The sequence below is a fragment of the Trachypithecus francoisi genome, unplaced genomic scaffold, assembly GCF_009764315.1.
Source record: "Trachypithecus francoisi isolate TF-2019V2 unplaced genomic scaffold, Tfra_2.0 Lachesis_group16, whole genome shotgun sequence".
Taxonomy (NCBI): Eukaryota; Metazoa; Chordata; class Mammalia; order Primates; family Cercopithecidae; genus Trachypithecus; species Trachypithecus francoisi.
This window is the reverse complement of record NW_022681461.1, coordinates 1,961,042-1,985,353: the sequence shown is the minus strand read 5'-3', so window position 1 is coordinate 1,985,353 and position 24,312 is coordinate 1,961,042. Positions and strand designations below refer to the sequence as shown.

At 40.5% G+C, this 24,312-nt stretch overlaps 1 protein-coding gene and 2 long non-coding RNA genes across 12 annotated transcripts; 1 reads left to right on the top strand and 2 right to left on the bottom strand.

The window, feature by feature from the left end:
* Positions 1-3,180, bottom strand: LOC117098292. Its single transcript, XR_004443310.1, has 2 exons — positions 2,865-3,180; positions 1-136 (listed from the first exon to the last, which is right to left on the bottom strand). It is a non-coding gene; the product is annotated as an uncharacterized LOC117098292 (long non-coding RNA).
* On the top strand, positions 3,168-24,105 carry ZNF510 (zinc finger protein 510). Of its 10 annotated transcripts, none has more exons than XM_033236676.1 (6): positions 3,168-3,260; positions 5,053-5,298; positions 6,451-6,509; positions 18,470-18,596; positions 19,003-19,098; positions 21,658-24,105. In XM_033236676.1, the coding sequence occupies exons 2-6, from the start codon at positions 5,229-5,231 to the stop codon at positions 23,262-23,264; spliced, it is 1,959 nt and encodes a 652-aa protein (XP_033092567.1). In that variant the 5' UTR covers positions 3,168-3,260; positions 5,053-5,228; the 3' UTR covers positions 23,265-24,105. The 10 variants fall into 10 exon arrangements, with proteins under 10 accessions (XP_033092567.1, XP_033092568.1, XP_033092573.1 ...); XM_033236677.1 differs by having other exon boundaries at positions 3,212-3,260; positions 5,053-5,295; XM_033236675.1 differs by lacking the exon at positions 3,168-3,260 and adding an exon at positions 5,661-5,704 and having other exon boundaries at positions 5,084-5,298; positions 6,483-6,509; positions 21,661-24,105.
* LOC117098291 lies at positions 4,515-12,567 on the bottom strand. Its single transcript, XR_004443309.1, has 2 exons — positions 12,523-12,567; positions 4,515-4,604 (listed from the first exon to the last, which is right to left on the bottom strand). It is a non-coding gene; the product is annotated as an uncharacterized LOC117098291 (long non-coding RNA).
* Positions 24,106-24,312: the final 207 nt, after the last annotated feature.

Genomic DNA, 24,312 nt, shown 5'->3' with positions numbered 1-24,312 from the left:
TCACTGCAAACATTTATTAGCTGCGGTGGTGCTACATCTACACACACAGCGCCGAACTTGGAAGCTGCGGAGAGCAGCTCTTTGGACACCAGGCAAGGTCTTGGCCTTCGGACAGAAGTGAAGGGCGAGCCTTTCCCTGGAAAGGAATTTAAGGGTTTATCTTTTTAAAACACTTGTTTTTCTTAAAAACTTAAGCAATGTATAATTTAAAAATTTTAAACTTTGATATTTTTTTTTTTTTTTTTGAGACGGAGTCTCGCTCTGCCGCCCAGGCTGGAGTGCAGTGGCCGGGTCTCAGCTCACTGCAAGCTCCGCCTCCCGGGTTCACGCCATTCTCCTGCCTCAGCCTCCCGAGTAGCTGGGACTACAGGCGCCCGCCATGTCGCCCGGCTAGTTTTTTGTATTTTTTAGTAGAGACGGGGTTTCACCATGTTAGCCAGGATGGTCTCGATCTCCTGACCTCGTGATCCGCCCGTCTCGGCCTCCCAAAGTGCTGGGATTACAGGCTTGAGCCACCGCGCCCGGCCAACTTTGATATTTTTAATTGCTTTTGTTGAATGAATCCTTGTGAAAAGTATTGATTGTAATGTTAGTGCCATGGACATGTCCTTTGTTGCAGCGCCTATGTCATTGTCCTAACGAGGTTACTGAAGGTTCTCTTTCCACTGCTTTAAAAGCCAGCTGATACATACTACGTTCTTTTTCCTATAGTTGAACTTCTACTGCACCAGGTAAATTTTTAAATATTTAGTGATAGTATACATAGTAAATACAGAGACATTGCTATGCATTTTCAGTTCTTTTCCGATCATTACCATAAGTTTTTATTAGAATGAAAGTTGGAATAGTTCCTTTAGGAAAACAGGCAATATATATAAATGTCAAAAAAAGAAAATACAGGCCGGGCGCGGTGGCTCACGCTTGTAATCCCAGCACTTTGGGGGGCCGGGGCGGGCGGATCACAAGGTCAGGAGATAGAGACCATCCTGGCTAACACAGTGAAACCCCGTCTCTACTAAAAATACAAAAAATTAGCCGGGCGAGGTGGCGGGCGCCTGTAGTCCCAGCTGTTCGAGAGGCTGAGGCAGGAGAATGGCGTTAACTCGGGAGACGGTGCTTGTAGCGAGCCAAGATAGCGCCACTGCACTCCAGCCTGGGCCACAAAGCGAGACTGTCTCAAAAAAAATAAAATAAAATAAAAAAGAAAAAGAAAAAGATAGAAAACCTGGATTAGAATTTTTAAAAACAAATGTTAGTCTTTTCCTCCAGTATCTATTAAAGTGTTTTTCAGTGTCAACAGTAAAGTTTTATACCTTGATTCATATATACTGCACTATTTACTGTTACCATTAATCTTTTTTCTTGCTAATCAGAACTTATTCTTATCATTGCTATATAAAATAACCTGTTAGTATCAACCGTGCGAGTGTATGTGTGTTACTAAAAAGAGTGTCATAAAATACTGTTCCGCCGGGCGCGGTGGCTCAAGCCTGTAATCCCAGCACTTTGGGAGGCCGAGACGGGCGGATCACGAGGTCAGGAGATCGAGACCATCCTGGCTAACATGGTGAAACCCCGTCTCTACTAAAAAATACAAAAAAACTAGCCGGGCGAGGTGGCGGGCGCCTGTAGTCCCAGCTACTCTGGAGGCTGAGGCAGGAGAATAGCGTGAACCCGGGAGGCGGAGCTTGCAGTGAGCTGAGATCCCGCCACTGCACTCCAGCCTGGGTGACAGAGCAAGACTCCGTCTCAAAAAAAAAAAAAAAAAATACTGTTCCGAGAGGTTTCTAACTTTGTTCCTGATTTCAGAAGCATACCACATAAGGTTTAAGCAAGCTCATCTCTAAGAGATGCATAATTTGTGGATAACGGTTTTCTTATTTGGGATTGTGTGTACTTCAGGCATTATGTAATACTGAACAGCTTACTTGCTTTTTCTTTTTTTTCCCCCAGAGATAAACTCTGAGGATCACAAATATTATTCTTTTATGTTAATAATGGATTCCATTTTCTAGTATTTGTTGCATTTTACAGCTTTATTCACCAAACTGTTTATATATTTTTGTGGCAGCTCTAAAAGGCACACTTGTAACATGACAGTCCAAATTTTTCCCTTTATAAACTTTATATTACAAAATTTTCCAACACATAAAGAGCAAGCAGTCAATAAGCATGTCCATAATCTAGAAGTTGATATTCTTAACATTTTGCCATACTTGCCATTTCTAATTTTTTTTTTTTTTTTTTTTTTTTGAGACGGAGTCTCGCTTTGTCGCCCAGGCTGGAGTGCAGTGGCCGGATCTCAGCTCACTGCAAGCTCCGCCTCCCGGGTTTTCACGCCATTCTCCTGCCTCAGCCTCCCAAGCAGCCGGGACTACAGGCGCCCGCCACCTCGCCCGGCTAGTTTTTTTGTATTTTTTCAGTAGAGACGGGGTTTCACCGTGTTAGCCAGGATGGTCTTGATTCTAATTATTTTTTTAAAAGAACTTACAAACGGGCTGGGCGGGTAGGTCACGCCTGTATACCCAGCACTTTGGGAGGCCAAGGCAGGCGGATCACTTGAGGTCTGTTGTTCGAGACCATCCTGGCTAACATGGTGAAACCCAGTCTCTACTAAAAATACAAAAATCAGCTGGGCATGGTGGCGGGCACCTGTAGTCCCAGCTACTTGGGAGGCTGAGGCAGGGGAATCGCTGGTACCCAGGAGGCGGAGCTTGCAGTGAGCCGAGATCGCGCCCCCTCACTCCAGACTGGAGACAGTGAGACTCCGTCTCAAAATAAAATAAAAACCAAAAACTTACAAGCACAATACAATCCTAAACACTTAAAAATACATCTCTTTATGAATACGCAAGATTACCTACATAATCCTAATGTTGCCACAATTAATTCTAATTTCCAATCCGTATACCAATTTTCCAATTGTTTTCAAACGTCTTCCGCAGCTCTTGCTTTCTTCAACCACACGCTGCATTTGCTGTTATGTCCTCAAGTCTAACCCACAACCTCTGGGGCTCTGACAGAACCCGGGCTCCAGTTATCAGGACAGTCCATGTTATTTCTCTGTAAATCTTGGGGGAAAAACAAAAACAAACAAAAAACACCGAGAGCCGGCGCCGTACTTCCTGTGAAACTTAGGTTAGGGGTTACCGCGCAGCATGCTGGGAACGGATATCCTGCGTTTTCGTCTGCGCATGTGCAGTCGCCCCAGTTTCCGGCTTCCACCACTCGTTTGCGGGTGCGGAGGGTTTGCAACTCAGGTGAGAGCGCTGGCTCCCCGCGCGGATTGCGGACCTGCAGGGAGGGATGGGCTAGTGTCCAGGGGGCGGGAACGCGACGTCCCGGGAACTCCCCAAAAGCAGGCCCTCCGCTCCCTGTGCCCGGGGCAGCCTGGGACCCCAGCCTGAGAAGGGCCGGTGTGGGAGGGCTCCGGGGACGTTAGGTGGGGCTGGGTCCTTGTTGGATGGTGCTCGGTGCGGGCCGAGGTGTGGGTGCCAGAATGCAGCCAGGCGTCGGAAAACGAGGCGCTGGCTGCAGGAGGGAAATGCATTTATTGTATTGACCTTGAACCTGCCACAAAGCGCGTATGGTCCCTGGGTCTGCGGTGAGAGCCCGAGCCTTGGAGCTAGAAGGACCTGGTGAACTTTGGCTCTGTCACTGGAGCGTTTGAAAATGAGGATATTAGTAAAAACTGCTTTGTGTCGTTCAAAGAAAAGCCATCACCTGTAAAGCATTTAGCTCAGCGCTAGTTACTAAGCAGCGTATAAATGTTGATTCCCGTTATATTTGGAAGACACTTCGTTCTTTTCATGTAGTATTTCATTTAATTCTCACAACCACACTATTTATATCATTAAAAATGAAGGAGGGGTGAAATGACAGAGCCAGGCTCACAAAGGATGAGGGAACTGGGATGTCAATACGTATACACTTTACTCCCCGAATCAGGCTGTTTGTAATGACCCACCTACCTAACCCAGCATTGCAGCCTTCACAGCACTAGGTGAGTGACTTGTCCCCAAAACCCCAGGACAATGATTGTGAGGTCAGCGTGGACAGAATCCTACTATGTGGCAAGTGTGTTTGTTGTGGGGTTTCTGGGATGCCTCCAGAGCCACTGGGTTAGACTGAGGCTTCTGCCACCTCCTGTGCTGTCCCTGCTGTCTCTGTCTTTAGAAGTCAGTCTGATATTCTAGGGCAGTGAAGATGAGTCACATATGTAATTTTAAATGCTAAATGAGTAGCTACATGAAAATCTAAAATATGAAATTAATTTTAAGAACATACTGTGGTTTTCTCAATGTATCCAAAATGTTACTTGGACATGTGGCCCTAGCCTCATTTCAGGTGCTCAGTAGTTGATGTGATTGGAGGCTGTAGTCATGGATAGCAGGGTTCTAACGAATGCCAAGAGAATCCGGTTTAAGGCCTTAGGTCAGTTCTTCACCAGGAGGATTTTGCTCCCCAGGGAACTTTGGGAATGTCAGGAGACTTTTTGGCGGGGGGTAGGGGGGGACTGAGTTTCGCTCTCTGGCCCAAGCTGGAATGCAGTGGTGTGATCTCAGCTCACAGCAGCCTCCACCTCCCGGGTTCAAGTGATTCTCCTGCCCCAGCCTCCCAGCTTGTAATCTCAGCTGGAATTACAAGCATGCACCACCATGCCCAGCTAATTTTTTTGTATTTTTAGTAGAGGTGGGGTTTCACCATGTTGGCCAGGCTTGTCTTGAACTCCTGAACCCAGGCGATCCACCCGCCTTGGCCTCCCATAGTGCTGGGATTACAGGCGTGAGCCACCATGCCCAGCCTGGAGACATTTTTGATTGTCACAACAGGAAGAAGGGGTGTCCTAATATCTAGTGCATGTTTAGAAATGCTCCTAAACATCCTTAAATGCACAGGACCGCTCCTTATGTCAGAGAATTATCCAGCCCAAAATGTAAGTTGTGCTGAGGTGAAGAACACTGCTTTCCATGAAAGTTTCAACTAAAATGAATTCGTTACCCAGGCCTCAGCCCCAGCTTCTCTGGAACAAAGCAGTTCTTTATGTTGCAGGAAGGGGGGAGCCCCAGGAACAGGAGTCCCACCAAAGAACTGCCGTCTGACAGGACAGAGACCTCGTCACGAGGGCTTCCGAACAGATGCAGAAGAACCCAGAGAGAAGCAGGTCTTGATTTGCCCAACCGGCAGCAGTTCTTTATCCCCTTGCCCAGAAAGCTCCAGACTTGGTGATGTCGCCACATCCAGAAGCCATCACAGATTGCGTGACACTGAATACTGTGGGCCAACTTGCAGAAGGTGGTAAGCTGGGGTTGGGAGGGATGGGTGACTGTCAGACTGCACAGGAAAAGCCACATTATTGGAGGGCTTTTCTCCATGGTCTGCAAGGAAGGCATAACCATCCAGGGCTGAGGAAATTCTGTCTCTAATCCTCCTCCTAGAGCCCCCATTTTCTTCATTCTTGCCTCACTCTTTCCAGATTCTGAGTCAGTTTCACACAACATCTGTCACATGTAGCATCTAGAGATATCCTAGGGTTGCCTATGTCCTGAACCTGTAGAATGACAAAAATGATAATACAGGAAAGAATTTCTATTTCTGACTCTTTTAAAACCTTAAGAAGTGTTGAACCTGGGATGAACAGTTTGTCCATGGTCACTCAGGACAGAGCTTGGAGCAAAGCACAGTGCTGTTTGCTCTGTCACAGGTGAGTCACCAGAAGTGTCTTATCGAAAGTCTTTTTGAGAAACTATAAGTTAGAACAAAAAGATTTTAAAATAATCTGTCTTTCAGCATCTCCTTTTTTTCAGTTTTGTGTTTTCTATTGGTGTAAATAATATTAACAGAATATTAATGTTAATTCTGTTTTAGTTTTTTGTCAAAGAAGACATACGTTTTAAATAAATCAATAGGAAAATAATCTACAATCATCTGATGAAAAACAGCAAGGAGCCAGGCGTGGTGGCTCACCCCTCCAATCCCAGCATTTTGGGAGGCCAAGGTGGGCAGGTTGCTTTAGGTCAAGAGTTCGAGACCAGCCTAAGCTACATGGCAAAACCACGTCTCTACAAAAAAATACAAAACTTAGCCGGGCGTATTGGTGGGTGCCTTTGGTCCCAGCTACTCAGGAGGCTGAGATGGGAGAATCGCGTGAACCCAGGAGGTGGAAGTTGCAGTGAGCTGAGATCGCACCACTGCACTCCAGCCTGGGCAACAGAGCCGGATCCTGTCTCAAAAAAAAAAAAGAAAAATCAGCAAGGGTTCATCCACATGATCATATTAAAGATGCACATATTCAGGAGGTGCTTTCTCTATAGTGCTTCCTGTCCCTTCTCAAGGGTCAAAGGAACATGTTTTGTAGAGAGGTCTTTTTCCCCAGCTCGTGTGATGACATTGGTAGGCAGGGAAGATAGAGGCTGCCCAGATATCTCATGACTCCTTCCTCACCCCCAGGTTATCCTTTACGGTTCTCCACACTCTTTCAGGAGCAGCAGAAAATGAACATATCTCAGGTGAGTTATTTGCTAACACCTTTTTCATCATGGATTTCATAGGTGTTTAAGGGTCCACATACTAATATCGAAATGTGGAAATGGATCAAAATCATTCCAGGAATGTATAGAAAAGCAGGACAGTAGCACAGCAGAATTGGCATGTGGAAAGATGCAGGTCTCCTGATGTTACAGATTTTCCTAAATGTAACTGCAGTTTTCATTCTTTCTGATAGCCATGGCAGAGAGTCAGACAGACAATATTTGTTTACAGATTTGCATTGATGAGAAGCTTAAACCAGACTGATTCCTCATGGAATCTAAAGTTATCAAAGTCAGGAAAAATGTCTTTGTTGGTCTTCACGTAAGTGTCCGTGCAAATCTTTCTAGTAACAGCCTTGAAATAAATGCAGTATGTTGCTTCTGCTCTTCCCTCAGTGGAAGTAGAGGGCTTAGTGCCAAACTCAGGCTTTTATTAATACAGTTTTTCAGTTTTTTTATTAATACAGTTTTTTAGGTAACAGAAACAGAGGTTCAGGTAAACAGATTGTCAAAGAAAGGACAGATGGATGGTGTAGGCTCTGTTGATCAGAGGTGGAGAGTTGAAAAGGATTTTGTCCTGAACAATGGGTAAGGTTTTCATTGTTGCAGTACAGGAGATTACTGCATTTTGAGAGTGGGCTAAACAAGGCATGCAAGGTCCAGTAAGGATTTTTGCCCCTTGCAATTTGGACTTCCTCTTAGGGAATAATAAGAGAGGGAAGGGAGATAAAGGTTAGAGCCAGACTAGGGGTATTAGTTTGCTAGGGCTGCCATGATAAAGAATCACAGACTGGGTAGATTAAACAGCAATTTATTTTCCTACCATTCTGGAGGCCAGAAGTCTGAGATCAAGATGTCAACGGGCTGGGGTCGGTGGCTCACGCCTGTAATCCCAGCACTTTGGGAGGCCAACGCGAGCAGATCACTTGAAGTCAGGAGTTCAAGACCAGCCTGGCCAACACGGTGAAACCCTGTCTCTACTGAAAATATAAAAGTTAGCTGGGCGTGGTGGCGGGCGCCTGTAATCCCAGCTACTCGGGAGGCTGAGGCAGGAGAATTGCTTGAACCTGGGAGGCGGAGGTTGCAGTGAGCCAAGATCATGCTACTATACTCCAGCCTGGGCGACAAAGTGAGACTCCGTCTCAAAAAAGGAAAAAAGATGTCAACAGGTTTGGTTCCTTCTGAGAGCTGTGAGGGAAGGACCTTGTTCCATGGCTTAGATGTCTGTCCTCACATCATCTTTCCTCTATATGAATCTATGTCCAAATTTCCTTTTCCTGTGAGGAATTGAGAAATTGTTCAAACATAGAAAGATACAAAGAAATAATATAATTAATATGTTCCCACCTTCCCAAATTACCCACTACATATATTTTGTTAATTTTTTCTTTCTCTTTTATATACTCTTTTTTCCTTTTAAAAACTTAGTTCTTTAACTGAGATGCAGTTTTAACACCAGTAAAGTGTACTCTGAAGTGTATAACTGGATGAATTTTTACATACGTAAATTCATGTAAGTTAATACCCAGATTAAGATAACACCACTGCTCCCCTCTACAGGGCAACCACTGACCTCGTATGTTAGGGAAAAAAAGGTAAATTCGTTTTTGAATATCGTACCAATAGAATCATACAAAATGTGTTCTTTTACGGTTTTCAAGGGAATGTTTTGCTCTGTATCTTAATATTTCCCTTTTATCACTGAGCTGTGTTTCATTGTATGAATAGACCATAATTTATTTCCTCATTCTCCTCTTAGTCCCATTTTTCATTGGTTTTTCCTGTTTGAGACTATCAGGAATCAGGCTGCTGTGAATATTCTTTTGTGTCTTTTGGTATGTCCTCATTGCTTTTGGGATATACCTAGAAACGGAATTGCTGGTTCATAAATAAACATATGTTCAGCTTTAGTACATACTGCAAGTAGCTTGCTTAAGTGGTTGAATCACTTTGCATTCTCACTAGCATTCTGGCTGTACCAGATTCTGAGCAACACTTGTTACTATCAATCTTTTTGTTTTTAGCCATTTTGGTGCCTGTATAGTGTAGTATCTCATCAAAATTTATAATTTGCTTTTCTATGGTAAATACTAATGTTGGGCACCATTGTTTGTGTTTTGACCATTTAGACATCCTTTCCTTTTATGTAATGTGTAAAGTACCTATTCAACTCTGTTTTAATTGGGTTATTTGCTTCTTTTTAAGTAGGAATTATTTCAATATTTTCAGTAAATTTTTTTTGCTGTGTGTGCATTACTAATGTTCTTGGATTCTGTGACATCCCTATTCATTTTTTAAATAATATCTTTGACAACAAAGTTTTTACGTTTAATAAAGGTCAGAATCGTCTTTTCTTTAATGGCAGTTCCTTGTGTATCATATTTGAAAGTTCTTTCCCTACTCTAAGATCATACAGATATTCTCCTATATTGTTACTACATACTTGTTTATTTTAGCTTGATCCACATAGAGTTAGCTTTTGTGTTTGGTATAACGTGAGTGTCAAGGTTCATATTTCCGTATGGATATCCAGTTGCTCTAGCACCATTTGTTAGAAAGACCATCCTCTGTCAACTGAATTGCAGCTGTGTCTTTTGTCAGTCAAGTGACTTGTATGCGGGTCTGATGTAGACTGTATGTTTTCTTCCTTTGGTCCAATTATGTTATCTTTTTGCTAGTACTTCACTGTCATAATTACTGTTGCTTTATAGTAAGTCACGAATTTTAGTGAATTTATTTACTGTTTTGGGCCCTTTTCATGTTCATGGAAGTTTTATCAGTTTTCACGGAAAATCCTGATGGAAAGTTTTTCAGAGTAGAGGTGAAGTCTTTCACGTCTTTTGTTAGATTTATTCCTAGGTATTTGATCTATTTTGATAATAGCACAAATGATACTGCATTTTAAATGTCATTGTCCAGTTTATTGTTGGTTTATTAAAATACAATGGATTTTTTAGTATTGATCTTATACCTAGGCATTTTACAAAATTCACTCATTCTAATAGCTTATCTGTGGATTCTTTTGGATTTTAAATATGCAAAATTGTTTTTGCAAAAAAGACAATTTTACTTCTTCCTTTACAGTTTTTATATCTTTAATTTCTTTTTAGCCTTACTGCTAGGACTTCCAGTAAAATGTATGGTACAAATGGTGATAATAGAAATCCTTGTCTTATACCTCACCTGAGGGGTACTCAGTATTTCACCATTGAGTCTTATTTTAACTACATGTTTTTTGTATATGTCCTTAATTAGAATAAGGAAGTTCCCTCTCTGTTTTCAGTTTCCTGAGTTTTTTTTTTTTTTATCATGCATGAGTATTTTGTCAGATGGCTGTTCTTGCATCTAGTGAGATAATCATATAATTTTATTCCTTTAGTCTGTTAAAGAGGTGAATTATATTGGTAGATTTATCAATGTTTAACCAACCTTGCATTCCTGGGATAATTCCCACATTTGCTATCACTTTAATTTATTTCTGGATTCAATTTGTTAATATTTCAATTAATATTTTTGTGTCTACATTAATGGAAAGATACTGGCTTGCAGTTTTTCTGTCATGTAATGTCAAGTTTTGGCGTCAACATTATATTCTCAAAACATGAGTTTGGAAACAGTTACTCATTTTCTGTTCTCTGAACAAGTTTAAGATTGCTGTTTATTTCATCCTTAAATGTTTGGAAAAATATACCTGTGAGGTAGTCTAGCCTTGGAGTTTTTCTTGTGCCTGGTTTTTGCTCATGAACTCAGTTTCTTTAATAGGATATAGAAAATCCAAATCATCCTACTTATTCTAGTGTCCTTTATTTTTAACAGCTTTATGGAGATACAATTCACATACCATATAATTCACACTTTTTTTTTTTTTGAGGCGGAGTCTCACTCTGTCGCCCGGACTGGAGTGCAGTGGCCGGATCTCAGCTCACTGCAAGCACCGCCTCCCGGGTTTACGCCATTCTCCTGCCTCAGCCTCCCGAGTAGCTGGGACTACAGGCGCCCGCCACCTCACTCGGCTAGTTTTTGTATTTTTAGTAGAGACGGGGTTTCACCGTGTTAGCCAGGATGGTCTCGATCTCCTGACCTCATGATCCGCCCGTCTCGGCCTCCCAAAGTGCTGGGATTACAGGCTTGAGCCACCGCGCCCGGCCAATTCACACTTTTAAAGTGTACAATTTTGTGGGTTTTAGTATATTTGTAGAGTTGTGCAGTCATTGCCACAATTTTAGAATGTTTTCATCACTTCAAAAAGAAATTTCATATCATTTAGCTATCATCCCCCATCCTGACATACATAATCTCAACCCTAAACAACAACTTATCTATGTTCTATTTCTATATGTTTGGCTGTTCTGGACATTTGTAATAAGCGAAGTCACATAATATGTGATCTTTGTGGCTATTTCTATTTTCCTTTTTTTTTTCTTGAAACTGAGTTTTGCTCTCGTCGCCCAGCCTAGAGTGCAATGGCACGATCTCAGCTCACTGCAACATCCGCCCCCCCAGGTTCAAGCAGTTCTGCCTCAGCCTCCCGGGTAGCTGGGATTACAGGCATCCACCGTCATGCCTGGCTAATTTTTCTTTTCTTTTTTTTTTTTTTTTTTTTTTTTTTTTAGTAGAGACGGGGTATCACCATGTTGGCCAGGGTGGTCTGGAGCTCCTGACCTCAGGTGATCCGCCCACCTCAGCCTCCCAAAGTGCTGGGATTACAGGTGTCACCCACCACACCTGGCCCTTTATGACTATCCCTTTTACTTGGTATACTGTTTTCAAGGTTCATCCATCCTTTTTATGTACATCATTCCTTTTTATGACTGAATAATATTCCATTGTGTGGATATACCATGTTGTTTATTCATTCAACTGATGGGCATTTGGATTGTTTCTCCCTTTTGACTGTTAGGACTAGTGCTGCTAATAACATTCATGCACAAGGTTTTGTTTGGACACCTGTTTTCTCTTGGGACTAAACCTTAGGAAAGGAACTTCTGACTCATATGGTAACTCTTGATTTATCATTTTTGGTAACTGCCAAACTGTTTTCCACAGTGGCTGCACCATTTTACATTCCCACCAGCAGTGTATTAGGGTTCCACTTTCTCCACATCATTACAACCACTTAAAAATTATGGACATCTTAGTGGGTGTGAGGTGGTGTGTCATTTGACTGATTTGCATTTCCTTCATTAATGATATTCAACATCTTTTCACGTGCTTATTGGCTATTTGTTTATTGTCTTTGGAAAAATGTCTATCCAAGTCCTTTGCCCATTTTGGATTATGTTTTTTGTTCAGTTATAAGAGTTCTTTATGTATTCTGGCTACTAGATATTAAATGTAGTATTTGTGAATATTTTCTCCTATTCTGTGGGTTGTTTTCACTATCTTGATGGTATCCTTTGCACAAAAGTTTAATTGTGATGAAGTCTAATTTTTTTCCTTTGGTATCATATCCAGGAAGCCATTGCCAAATCCAAGGTCATAAAGGTTTACTCCTGATTTCATCTAAGAGTCACGCAGTTAAACTCTTATATTTAGGTCTGTGATCCGTTTTAAGGCCTTTTTTTTTTCTTTTTTTGAGATTAAGAGTCTTGGTCTGTTGCCCCAGCCGGAGTCCAATGGCATGATCTTGGCTCACTGCAACGTCTGCCTCCCAGGTTCAAGTGATTCTCCCACCTCAGCCTCCCAAATAGCTGAAATTACAGGTGTGCACCACAACGCCTGGGTAATTTTTATTTTTTTATTTTTATTTATTTATTTATTTTTTTGAGACGGAGTCTCGCTCTGTCGCCCGGGCTGGAGTGCAGTGGCCGGATCTCAGCTCACTGCAAGCTCCGCCTCCCGGGTTCACGCCATTCTCCTGCCTCAGCCTCCCGAGTAGCTGGGACTGCAGGCGCCCGCCACCACACCTGGCTAGTTTTTTATATTTTTTAGTAGAGACGGGGTTTCACGGTGTTAGCCAGGATGGTCTCGATCTCCTGACCTCGTGATCCACCTGTCTCGGCCTCCCAAAGTGCTGGGATTACAGGCTTGAGCCACCGCGCCCGGCCTAATTTTTATATTTTTTTAGTAGAGACAGAGTTTCACCATGTTGACCAGGCTGGTCATGAACTCCTAATCTCAAGTGATCTGCCTGCCTCAGCCTCTCGAAGTGCTGGGATTACAGGTGTGAGGCCCCACACCTGGCTATTTTGAGGCAATTTTAAAATACGGTATAAGGTAGGAGTCCAACTTCAATCTTTTGGTGAGATTCAATTATCCCAGCATCATCTGTTGAAAACTATTTTTTTCCTAATAAACGATCAATGTATGGGTTTATTTCTGGGCTCTCAGTGCTATTCTGTGGATCTGTATATCTGTATTTATGCCAGTACCACACTCTCTTAATTACTGTTGCTTTATAATAAGTCTTTAAATCAGGAAATGTAATCCCTCCAATTTTTTTCTTTTTTTTTTTTCTAGATTGTTTTGACTATTCAGGGTCCCTTGCAATTTCATATAAATTGTAGGTTCAACATTTCTGCAGAAAGTTCATTAGGATTTTGATATAGATTTCACTGAGTCTGTAGATCACTTTAGGGAGTATTGTCATCTTAACAGTATTACATTTTCCAATTCATGAACACAAGGTGTCTTGCCATTTATTTGGGTCTTCTGATTTCTTTTAGCAATGTTTTCTAGTTCACATATAAGTCATGTACCTTCTTGGTTAAATTTATTCCTATTTTATTATTTTTTGTTCTGTTATAAATGGAATTATTTTCTTTTTTATTATTCATTGCTAGTATTTAGAGAGAGAAATTATTCTTGTGTGTTCATCTTGTATCCTACAATTTTGCTGAATTCATTTATTGGTTCTAGTAGTTTTTTGTGGAATCCTTAGTCTTTTCTATATGTTAAATTTCATGGTCTATGAGAATAGAGATAGTTTTACTTTTTTTCTTCCCAATTTGGATGCAGTTTTTAAAATTTGTCTCACCTATTTCCTTTAGCTAGAACTTCCAGTATAATGAATAGAAATGATGAAAGCTGGCACCCCTGTCTTATTCCTGGTATTTGGAAGAAACCTTCCTGTGTTTTAGCCTAGTGTATTATGTTAGCTGTAGTTTTTCAGAAGTGCTTTCTGTTGTGTAGCAGCAGTTCTATTCTAGTCCTACTATGTTAAATGTTTGTTTTTTTATCATGTTTTTGTCAAATGCTTTTTCTGCATCAGTTGAGATGATCATGTGATTTGTTTTCTTCATTTTATTATTGTGATGTATTACACTGATTTATTTTCTTATGGTGAGCCACCTTGCATTCCTGGAAATCAACTGTACTTGGTCATGGTGTATAGTACTTTTTATTTGTTGCAAGATTTGGTTTGCTAGTATTTTGTTGAAAACTTCTGCACACATATTCAGAAGGAATATTGATCATAGTTTTTGGGTGATTTCTTTGTTTGGCTTTGGTTCAGGGTAACTCATAGAGTGAGTTAGGAAATGTTCACTCGTCTTCTATTTTTGGAAGAATTAGAGAAGGATTGGTATTAGTTTTTCTTTAAATGTTTGGTAGACTTCACCAAACATTTAAAGACTGACAGTTGGTCTTGAACCTTTCTTTGTTGGGAGGATTTGGATTACTGATTCAGTCTTTATATCAGTCTGTTCAGATGTTCTGTTTCTTTTTTAGTTCATTGTGGTGGTTTTTGTGTTTCTAGGAATTTGTACACTTCATCTAGATTATGTAATTTGTTGCTGTACAGTTCACTGTATTCTTTTATTGTCTTTTTTATTTTTGTAAGGTTGGTAGTAAGGTCCCCACCTCATTTAGTTCCTTAAAGTGTACAATTAGCGTATTGATTTGGGATCATTTTTAATATAGGTGTTACTGCTATAAATTTCACGCTTAGCACTGCTTTAGCTGCAGCTCATGCATTTTGGTATTTTGTGTATTCATTGTGAGTAATCTCAATGTATTTTCTAGTTTCTGGGTTTTGGGTTTTTTGTTTTGTTTTGTTTTTTTGAGACGGAGTCTCGCTCTGTCACCCAGGCTGGAGTGCAGTGGTGCAATCTCGGCTCACTGCAGCCTCCACCTCCCGGGTTCAAGCAATTCTCCTGCCTCAGACACCCGAGTAGCTGGGCTTATGGGCATGCACCACCATACCTGGCTAATTTTTCTATTTTTAGTAGAGACAGGGTTTCACCATGTTGGCTAGGCTGGTCTCAAACTCCTGACCTCAAGTGATCTGCCTGCCTCAGCCTCCCAAAGTGCTGGAATTATAGGCGTGAGCCACCATGCCCGGCCTAATTTCTCTTTTGATTTTTCCTTTCATCCTGTAACAAGGTGAAAATAACCCTATGTGTATGGCCCCCGAGGACTTCACACACTCAGACTAGTATACACTTAACTTTAGCAAATGAGCACATCCTGATTCTCCCTGCAGGTGCCTATCTCTCTCCTAATAGTTTGAAAAAAAGATAATAATTTTCTGTTTTCCCAGGTATGTTCTTGTGAGGACGTTAGCATTGCTTTTATCAGCTCTCTACATCTCGAAGCTAAGATCTAAAGCTACGCTGTATGATTGTAATTTTTTGTAATTTAGTGAGATAGACTGTCTTTTTTTTTTTTTTTTGATGTGCAAAGGACACCAGAGAATTATTTTATGCAGAGGTTATCCTATATGTGTCAGTCACATTGGTTAATTATGTCTTTTCAGTCTTCTGTATCAGTGGTCAGAAAACTTTTTCTGTAAATGTCAGATAGTAGGCTTTGTGAGAGATACAGTCTCTATTGCATCTGCCAGACTCTGCAGCTGTAGTGTTAGGCAGCCATCAATAATGCATCAACAAATGAATGTGGCTGTGTTCCAAGAAAACTTTATTTACAAACAAAAATTGGTAGTGGTGGTTTTTTTCATTTACCAAAAAAAAAAAAAAAAAAAAAAAAAAAAACAGTGGTGGTGAGCTGGATTTGACCTTTGTGCTGTAGTTCACTGACTTCTGTTCTATATCCCTGTTGGTTTTTCTTAATCTGCTTTCCTATGAGTTACTGGGAGAGTTACATTAAAATCACTAATTAAAATTGTAGATTGGTATCTCAGTTCTGTCATCTTTTGTTTATATACGGTCAGTTCTCATTATTCTCAGTAGTAATGTTCCAAAAAGTCACTACAAACACTGAACTAATAAATACTGAACCATTGCTCAGAGGAGAAATACAGGGTTAAGCCTCTGGTCACATTTTTGTCAACCAGTCAGGACATAATCTTTTTGTGTGTCTTTCTGCATAAAGACACCTTATTTAATATTGTTGATTTATAAAGATGGAACTAATGGCCAACACCATACCTAATGCCTGAATGAATCGTGTCTAACATAGATGTTTTCTCCATGAGACGTACCACAGGCGTCTTGCACAGAGGCACACTAGACAGCACGTAACTGCTATACATATGGGCCATTTAAAAAGTGAAATCATTGGCTGGGCGCGGTGGCTCACATCTGTAATCCCAGCACTTTGGGAGGCTGAGGCGGGCGGATCACAAGGGCAGGAGATCAAGACCATCCTGGCCAACATGGTGAAACCCCATCTCTACTAAAAATTTAAAAAATTACCTGGGCATGGTGGCACGTGCCTGTAGTCCCAGCTACTTGGGAGGCTGAGGCAGGAGAATTTCTTGAACCTGGCAGGCGGAGGTTGCAGTGAGCCAAGATCGCATCACTGCACTCCAGCCTGGCAACAGAGTGAGACTCCGTCTCAAAAAAAAAAAAAAAAGAAGTGAAATTGTCAAGAAAAAGCACAAAAATGCAGTAAATATGGCACTAAATAGACTGAGAAATGGACATTTATTTACATTATCAGAGCTGAAACAAGAAAGCAGAAGATCACCTTGTTCAGCCTCATCTGAGAACATGTATGTCAGGCAATTCAAATTTTTTACCTTCCTGTACATATCCACAAATGACTGCAAAATAACTGCAAGCGTTGATTTTGAGGTTGCAAATAATTTTGGTATGTGAATTTACAAATCCGTAATCTGCGAATAATGAGAAATGCTATTTGGAAGCTGTGTTTGCCAGGTGCATAGCAATTTCGATCTGTTGTATCTTCTATTGAAAGGACTGTTTTATCATTACAAATTGTTACTCAGTTTTGTTGTTGTTGTTGTTGTTTTGAGACAAGAATCTCACTCTGTCACCCAGGCTAGAGTGCAGTGGAGCAATCTCAGCCCTCTGCAACCTCCACCTCCCAGGTCCAAACGATTCTCCTGCCTCAGCCTCCTGACTAGCTGGGATTACAGGCACTCACCACCACGCCCAGCTAACTTTTGTATTTTTAATAGAGACAGGGTTTCACTATGTTGGTCAGGCTGGTCTCGAACTCCTGACCTCAAGATCCACCTGCTTTGGCCTCCCAAAGTGCTAGGATTACAGGCATGAGTCACCACACCCAGCCCGTTACTCATTTTTTATACCTCTTTCTTACCTTAAAATCTGTGTATGATAATAATGCAGTCATGTCAACTATCTTTTGGTTTTGATTATATGGTATATCTTTTTCCATCCTTTTATTTTCCATCTACATAATTCCTATATATATAAAATGTTTCCTTTGTTGTTGTATTATACTTTCTTTATCTTTAATTTAATATGATTATTTAGTCCAGAGGTTGGTAATTTTTTTTCTATAAAGGCAAGTAATAAATATTTTCAGTTTTGACAATCGTAAGGTCTCTGATGGAATTTCTCAGTGCTATTTCAGCACAAAAACAGCCATAAACAATGCAACATGATTGGGTGTGCCTGTGTGCCAACTGACTTTAAAAAGTGGCAAGTGGCCAGGTACAGTGACTCACACTTATAATCCCAGAGCTTTTTGGAGGCCAAGGTCGGAGGATCACTTGAGGCCAGGAGTTCAAGATTAGCCTAGGCAGCATGGCAAGACCCTGTCTCTACCACACATGCACAAAAAACTGGCAAGCCAGATTTGGCCCAAAGGCCATAATTTGCTGACTCCTGCCCTGATGTATGCCCAGGGTAGTCTGTTGGAATGGAATAAAAATTGTAGGAAGTTCATTTACATTTTTTGGCTGCAAAAATAAGAATTAAAAGCTTTACTAATGTATCTATTTATAGTATATGTATATAACTCATAAATATATACAGATCATTTATAAACATTTTCTTTGAGACAAGGTCTTGCTCTGTCACCAAGACTGGTATACAGTGGTGTGATCATGGCTCACTGCAGCCTCAGCCTCCTGGGCTCAAGCAATCCTCCTGCCTCAGCCTCCCAAATATCTGGGACTACAGGCACATACCACCATACCTGGCTAATTTTTTAAGTTTTTTGTAGAGACAGGGCCTTATGTTTCCCAGTCTGGTCTTGAACTCCTGGACTCAAGCAGTCCTCCCACTTTGGCCTCCCAAAGTGCTGGGATTACAGGCATGAGCCACTGCACCTCTCCTATAAAAACTTTTTACCAATTTAATACCTTCAAAGTATAAGATAAAATTAGATTCAAAATAGGCATCCTTTATATTCGTTCAAGCTTTTTAGAGTTAAATATGATAAGAATTAGGCCGGGCGTGGTGGCTCAAGCCTGTAATCCCAGCACTTTGGGAGGCCGAGACGGGCGGATCACGAGGTCAGGAGATCGAGACCATCCTGGCTAACACGGTGAAACCCCGTCTCTACTAAAAATACAAAAAACTAGCCGGGCGAGGTGGCAGGCGCCTGTAGTCCCAGCTACTCGGGTGGCTGAGGCAGGAGAATGGCGTGAACCCGGGAGGCGGAGCTTGCGGTGAGCCGAGATCCGGCCACTGCACTCCAGCCTGGGCGACAGAGCAAGACTCCGTCTCAAAAAAAAAAAAAAAAAATGATAAGAATTGTTTTCATGGGTGTTTTGCACATCATCTAATTCTGAACCCTTCAGATTGAATAGAAATGTACTGTTACAGGCGTCAGTGTCATTCAAGGATGTGACTATAGAATTCACCCAGGAGGAGTGGCAGCAAATGGCCCCTGTTCAGAAGAATCTGTACAGGGATGTGATGCTGGAGAACTACAGCCACCTCGTCTCAGTGGGTGAGCATGTAAACATCACTTACCCTTGTAACTCCATACAGCCACCTCGTCTCAGTGGGTGAGCATGTAAACATCACTTACCCTTGTAACTCCATACAGCCACCTCGTCTCAGTGGGTGAGCATGTAAACATCACTTACCCTTGTAACTCCATATAGAATGTATTTCTTTTTTAAGTGCCGATACATATGAACAATATACTTAGAGTTTAATGTTACTTAGGCTTTTCATTCAGGATTCCAAAGTAACTATGCCCTGTCGAGGACTAGAAAAATGTTGTCAACTCCCAGTGATAAATGCAAAGGAGCACTTTCAGGACACTGCTTCCGAAGCTGTATTTTCTTCCACTTTTGGAGACTAAAATCTCATATATCTGGTCTAAGTCCTCTAGTGTTCTTTATTTACAGGGTACTGCCATTTCAAACCAGAGGTTATCTTCAAGTTGGAGCAAGGAGAAGAGCCTTGGTTCTCAGAGGAAGAATTCTCAAACCAGAGTCACCCAAGTGAGTTCCTGAGCAGTAGTAGACATAATTCTGTAGGAGTGGTTAGACTCCATCACTTTAAGGGTGAACACCTGAATACTGCAAGACTTTTCTTAGAAAGTCTAAAGGCACAAAAAGTAGCAGCTAAAAGAAAATGATTAATAAAGTTGATTCCATTAAAAGAAAGAAATTTGTTAATAAAAATATATCATTCATATGGTGAAAAGACAAGCCACCAACTACCGTAATATGCATGTAGTGCAAATAACTTAGAAAGGATATGCTTCCTGAAAATGTAAAGGAATTCTGCAAGTCATTGTGGGAAAAGATGGGCAACCCAATTGAAAAATGGGCAAAAACATTGACCAAGAACTTTTAATATGGCCAGTAAATCTTAGAAAATGTGTTCAATCTCATTAGTTTTCATGGAGCACAAAATAATATATGAAATGAGATATGAGGTGAAATAACAGATACGAAGCGAGTTTACAAATATGGCAATGCCAAGTCTTGGTGAGTATATGGAATGTTAGACACCCTCCACTGACTGGAAATATAAACTAGTAAAACCACTGTGATATCAGGAGGATGTTTTCTTTTTCTTTTTTTTTTTTTTTTGAGACGGAGTCTTGCTCTGTCGCCCAGGCTGGAGTGCGGTAACACAATCTCAGCGCGCTGCAAGCTCCACCTCCCAGGTTTATGTCATTCTCCTGCCTCAGCCTCCCGAGTAGCTGGCACTATAGGCGCCCGCCACCATGCCTGGCTAATTTTTTGTATTTTTAATAGAGATGGGGTTTCACCGTGTTAGCCAGGATGGTCTTGATCTCCTGACCTCGTGATCTGCCCGCGTCAGCCTCCCAGAGTGCTGGGAATACAGGCATGAGCCACCACATCCAGCCTCTTTTTTTAAAATTTCCATAGGTGTTTGGGGAACAGGTGTTGGTTACATGAGTAAGTTCTTTAGTGGTGATTTGTGAGATTTTGATGCACCCATCACCCAAGCAGTATACACTGAACCCAATTTGTAGTCTTTTTCCCCTCTCCCCCTCCCCACCCTTCCCTCACCCCACATCTCCAGATTCCATTGTATCATTCTTATGCCTTTGCATCCCACCAGGATGTTTTCTAATCAAGGTATACTTTTACATATGTTGTAGCCAAGTAATTCCTTTTCTAACCGTATGACCAACAGAAAGATACGATTATGTTCTCTGGAATACATAAAATAATATTAATGGCAGTATTGTTTATGTTTGGCAAAAATTGTGCTCATCAACAGTAGAATGGAGAAACAGTTGTATTCTTTAAGGAAAAAATATACAGCCATATAAAATCTTGTACACTGATTACAAACATGGTATTAACCAAAAGAAAACAAAACATATGCATATATGGTTATATTTATGTAAAGGTCAGAAGCAGGCAAAATTCAACTACATTTTTAGGAATTCATATATTGGTGATAAAACTGAAGAAAATCAAAGAAATGATTACATAAATATTAGGAGAGTGTTGAATTCTAAGCATAGAGAAGTTATAACCAAGCAGAGGTACACAGGGATTTTTGCAGAGCCATTTGTGTTTCATGACATGGTTTCTGATTCCATGAGTGTTCATTTAATACTATTAAGTTGCACATGAAAGTTTTATGCAGATATATATTGTTTCATGCTTAATAAAATCTTAAGAGGTAAGCGAGAAGTGGCAGATGATATTTGCAATATGACCTGTCAAGGATAGGCATTTAGAATGCATAAATAATCCAGACCTCTCTTAAATGTCATTTTCACAGTAAAACTTTCTGTGATACCCTATTTAAAATTGTACCCCTCATGTCAGATTGAAATGTGGAAACTTAGGATGGGATGATCAGGTTCACTTAGCGCTTAGTTCTGATGGAATACATCAATGCTATGACAGCCAGAATGGAGCAGTGCATCTAAGTTAGTTGCAAGAATGCATTTTAATTTCAACAATCTTATACTTGCTATGAATCACAACCATAAGATGGGTTAGAGCTGTAAACTTTTTCATTTAATCATAAAGGAGTTGGTGCTGTTATAAATTTAATTTGATGTTGAATTGAGGGATATCAAATTGTAAGAATGTAGATAGTAGACTATTCTAACCATTATAATCTAGATAATGTCAAGACCTAGACTGTAACTTACTTTCAACTGTAATTTACTTTCAACTATTTTCCTTGTTAAACTACTTACATTTAGAGTTTTTGTTGTATTTATCCCATTCTGTTTTTCCTGCTCCCTAAAATAACTACTCCTATAAAAAGCTTAAGTTTTATTTTCTTTTCTTTCCTCTCTCCACCCAGTTAGGAAAATCTTACTAATCACATGCAAAATATGTATTCATTACCAGTTTCCTCTCCCATTTGCACTATAGCAATATTATTTTTTAAAGGAGAGTGGTCTGAGATGTATGTATTTACACACACACACACACACACACATCTGAATTATTTAATCTTGATAAATCATTAAGTGCAACATAGGCTGTATGTTGATAAGCCCTACCCACAAAAGATGTAAGAGTCATAAGATGTTTTCAATATTTCTGTTTTAGAAGATTACAGAGGTGATGACCTGATCAAGCAGAACAAGAAAATCAAAGACAAACACTTGCAGCAAGCAATACGTATCAATAATAAAACATCGAGTACAGAGGAAGAGAAAGTTTTGGGGAAATCATTTACTCTGCATGTAGCTGCTATTGCTCCAACAAAAATGTCCTGCAAATGTGACTCATGGGGTGTGAATTTGCAAAGTATTTCTGAATTTGTCATTAATAATAGAAACTATTCAACAAAGAAAATAGGTTGCTGTAATGTATGTGAGAATTCACCTTTCAAAATTAACTTTGAGAAAACTCAGACTGGAGAGAAATTTTATGAACATAATAAAAACATGAAAGCTCTCAATTATAATGAAAATCTTCCCAAGCATCCAAAGTTTCACACTTTGGAGCAAACTTTTGAATGTAATAAAATTGGAAAAGCCTTTAATGATAAGGCTAACTGTGTTAAACATAAGAGTCCTCACACAGGAGAAACATCCTCTAAAGATGATGAATTTAGGAAAAATTGTGATAAGAAAACTCTCTTTGACCACAGGAAAACTGGCGCAGGGAAGAAACACCTGCATCTTAATCAGTGTGGGAAATCCTTTGAGAAGTCACCTGTGGAGGAATATAATAAATTTAACATGGGTATAAAACATTATGAATTAAATTCAAGTGGAAATAATTTCAACAGAAAGGCATACCTCACTGATCCTCAAACAACTGTCACAGAAGAGAACCCATTGGTAAATAGTGACAGAACACAGACTTGGGTTAAATCCTCTGAATGTCATGAAAATAAGAAATCCTACCAGACGTCGGTTCACAGAGTTCGCCAGAGAAGTCACTCAAAGATAAAACCCTATAAATGTAATGAATGTGGGAAATCCTTCTGTCAGAAAGGACATCTCATTCAACATCAGAGAACTCACACAGGAGAGAAACCATTTGAATGTAGTGAATGTGGAAAAACTTTCTCCCAGAAGTCACACCTCAGTACTCATCAGAGAATTCACACAGCAGAAAAACCCTATCAATGTAATGAATGTGGGAAAACATTTGTCCAGAAGTCAACCCTCAGGGGACATCAAAGAATTCACACAGGAGAAAAACCCTATGAATGTGGTGAATGTGGGAAAACGTTTGTCCAGAAGTCCACCCTCAGAGATCATCACAGAATCCACACAGGGGAGAAATCCTTTCAATGCAATGAATGTGGAAAAACGTTTGGCCAGAAGTCAAACCTCAGAATACATCAGAGAACTCACACTGGGGAGAAAACTTACCAGTGTAATGAATGTGAAAAATCCTTCTGGCGAAAAGATCATCTCACTCAACATCAGAAAACTCACACGGGAGAGAAACCATTCAAATGTAATGAATGTGGGAAAACTTTTGCCCGGACATCAACCCTCAGAGTGCATCAAAGAATTCACACCGGGGAGAAACCATTTAAATGTAATGAATGTGGGAAAAAATTTGTCCGGAAAGCAATCCTGAGTGATCATCAGAGAATTCACACAGGGGAGAAACCCTTTCAGTGTGATAAATGTGGGAAAACTTTTGGCCAGAAATCAAACCTCAGAATACATCAAAGGACTCACAGTGGGTAGAAATCTTATGAATGCAGTGAATATGGGAAATTATATAAGAAGTCAACCCTAAGCATATACCAGAAAATTCAGGGAGAGGGGAATGCCTATTGATGTAACAACTAGAAAATCCTTTCGACAAAAAGAATACCCCATTTGATACCAGAGATATGCAAAAAACAATTGAGGGTAGTGAATGTAAGAAGACAGTCCCAGAAGTAAACCCTCACAGTGAATCAAAGAATTCACATAGGAAAGAAACCAGATGAAGATGAATGCAGGAAGAATTGTGTCCAAAAGGCAACCTTCCAAGTATATCGAATAATTCACACAGGCTTCTCTTCTCTTTTCAGAGTACTATGGATAGGCCTGAATGAAGTCATACCCTGTTAGATAGCTCCCACACATCACACAGGCTGGTAATCTCTTCACCAATACCAGTTTCATTTTATTCCGGGCACATAGTCCAAACTTCCCAAATCTCCTTTTCATCCAGGTGGGACTTTGTGACTGGCTATTAAGATGTGGATGTCCATCCCATTCTGAAAAATAAAGAGACTCCCCTAACAAATTACCAGGGCCCTGTCACAACAAAATGGATATCATTTCTAGGACAAACTTGGTTCCGTGCTTGAATGCAGCATGGTACAAGATAAGTCAGCATGCCTGAATGAATATATGCAGCAAAATTCTCTTCTGCCTCTTTCCCAGTTGAACATGATGTGAACAAAATTTAAGCTTATACAGTAGTCCTCCCTTATCTGCATTTTCACTTTACGCAGTTTCCATTACCCGTGGTCAACTGCACTTTAAAGTTATTAAATGGATCCAGAAATAAACAATTCCTACATTTTAAATTGCACCCAATTCTGAGTAGTGTCATGAAGTCTCATACCCTCCTGCTCTCTCTCCCATGAGGGTTATCGAATCATTCCTTAGTCTAGTGTACCCACACTATCTGCCAGTTAGTCACTTACTTGGCATTTTAGTGTTATTAGATCACCTGTCAGGGTATGGCAGTGCTTGTATTCAAGTAACACTTATTTTACTAAATAGTGGCCTCAAATTG

What these genes read in the sequence shown, in the direction of transcription:
- ZNF510 (XM_033236674.1), top strand. Translation starts at nt 5,229, where the DNA reads ATGTCGCCACATCCAGAAGCCATCACAGATTGCGTGACACTGAATACT. An exon ending in TGCTGTTTGCTCTGTCACAG is followed by an intron (nt 5,705 to 6,482) that starts GTGAGTCACCAG and finishes ACACTCTTTCAG; the next exon opens with GAGCAGCAGAAAATGAACAT. An exon ending in CTCAAACCAGAGTCACCCAA is followed by an intron (nt 19,099 to 21,657) that starts GTGAGTTCCTGA and finishes TTTCTGTTTTAG; the next exon opens with AAGATTACAGAGGTGATGAC.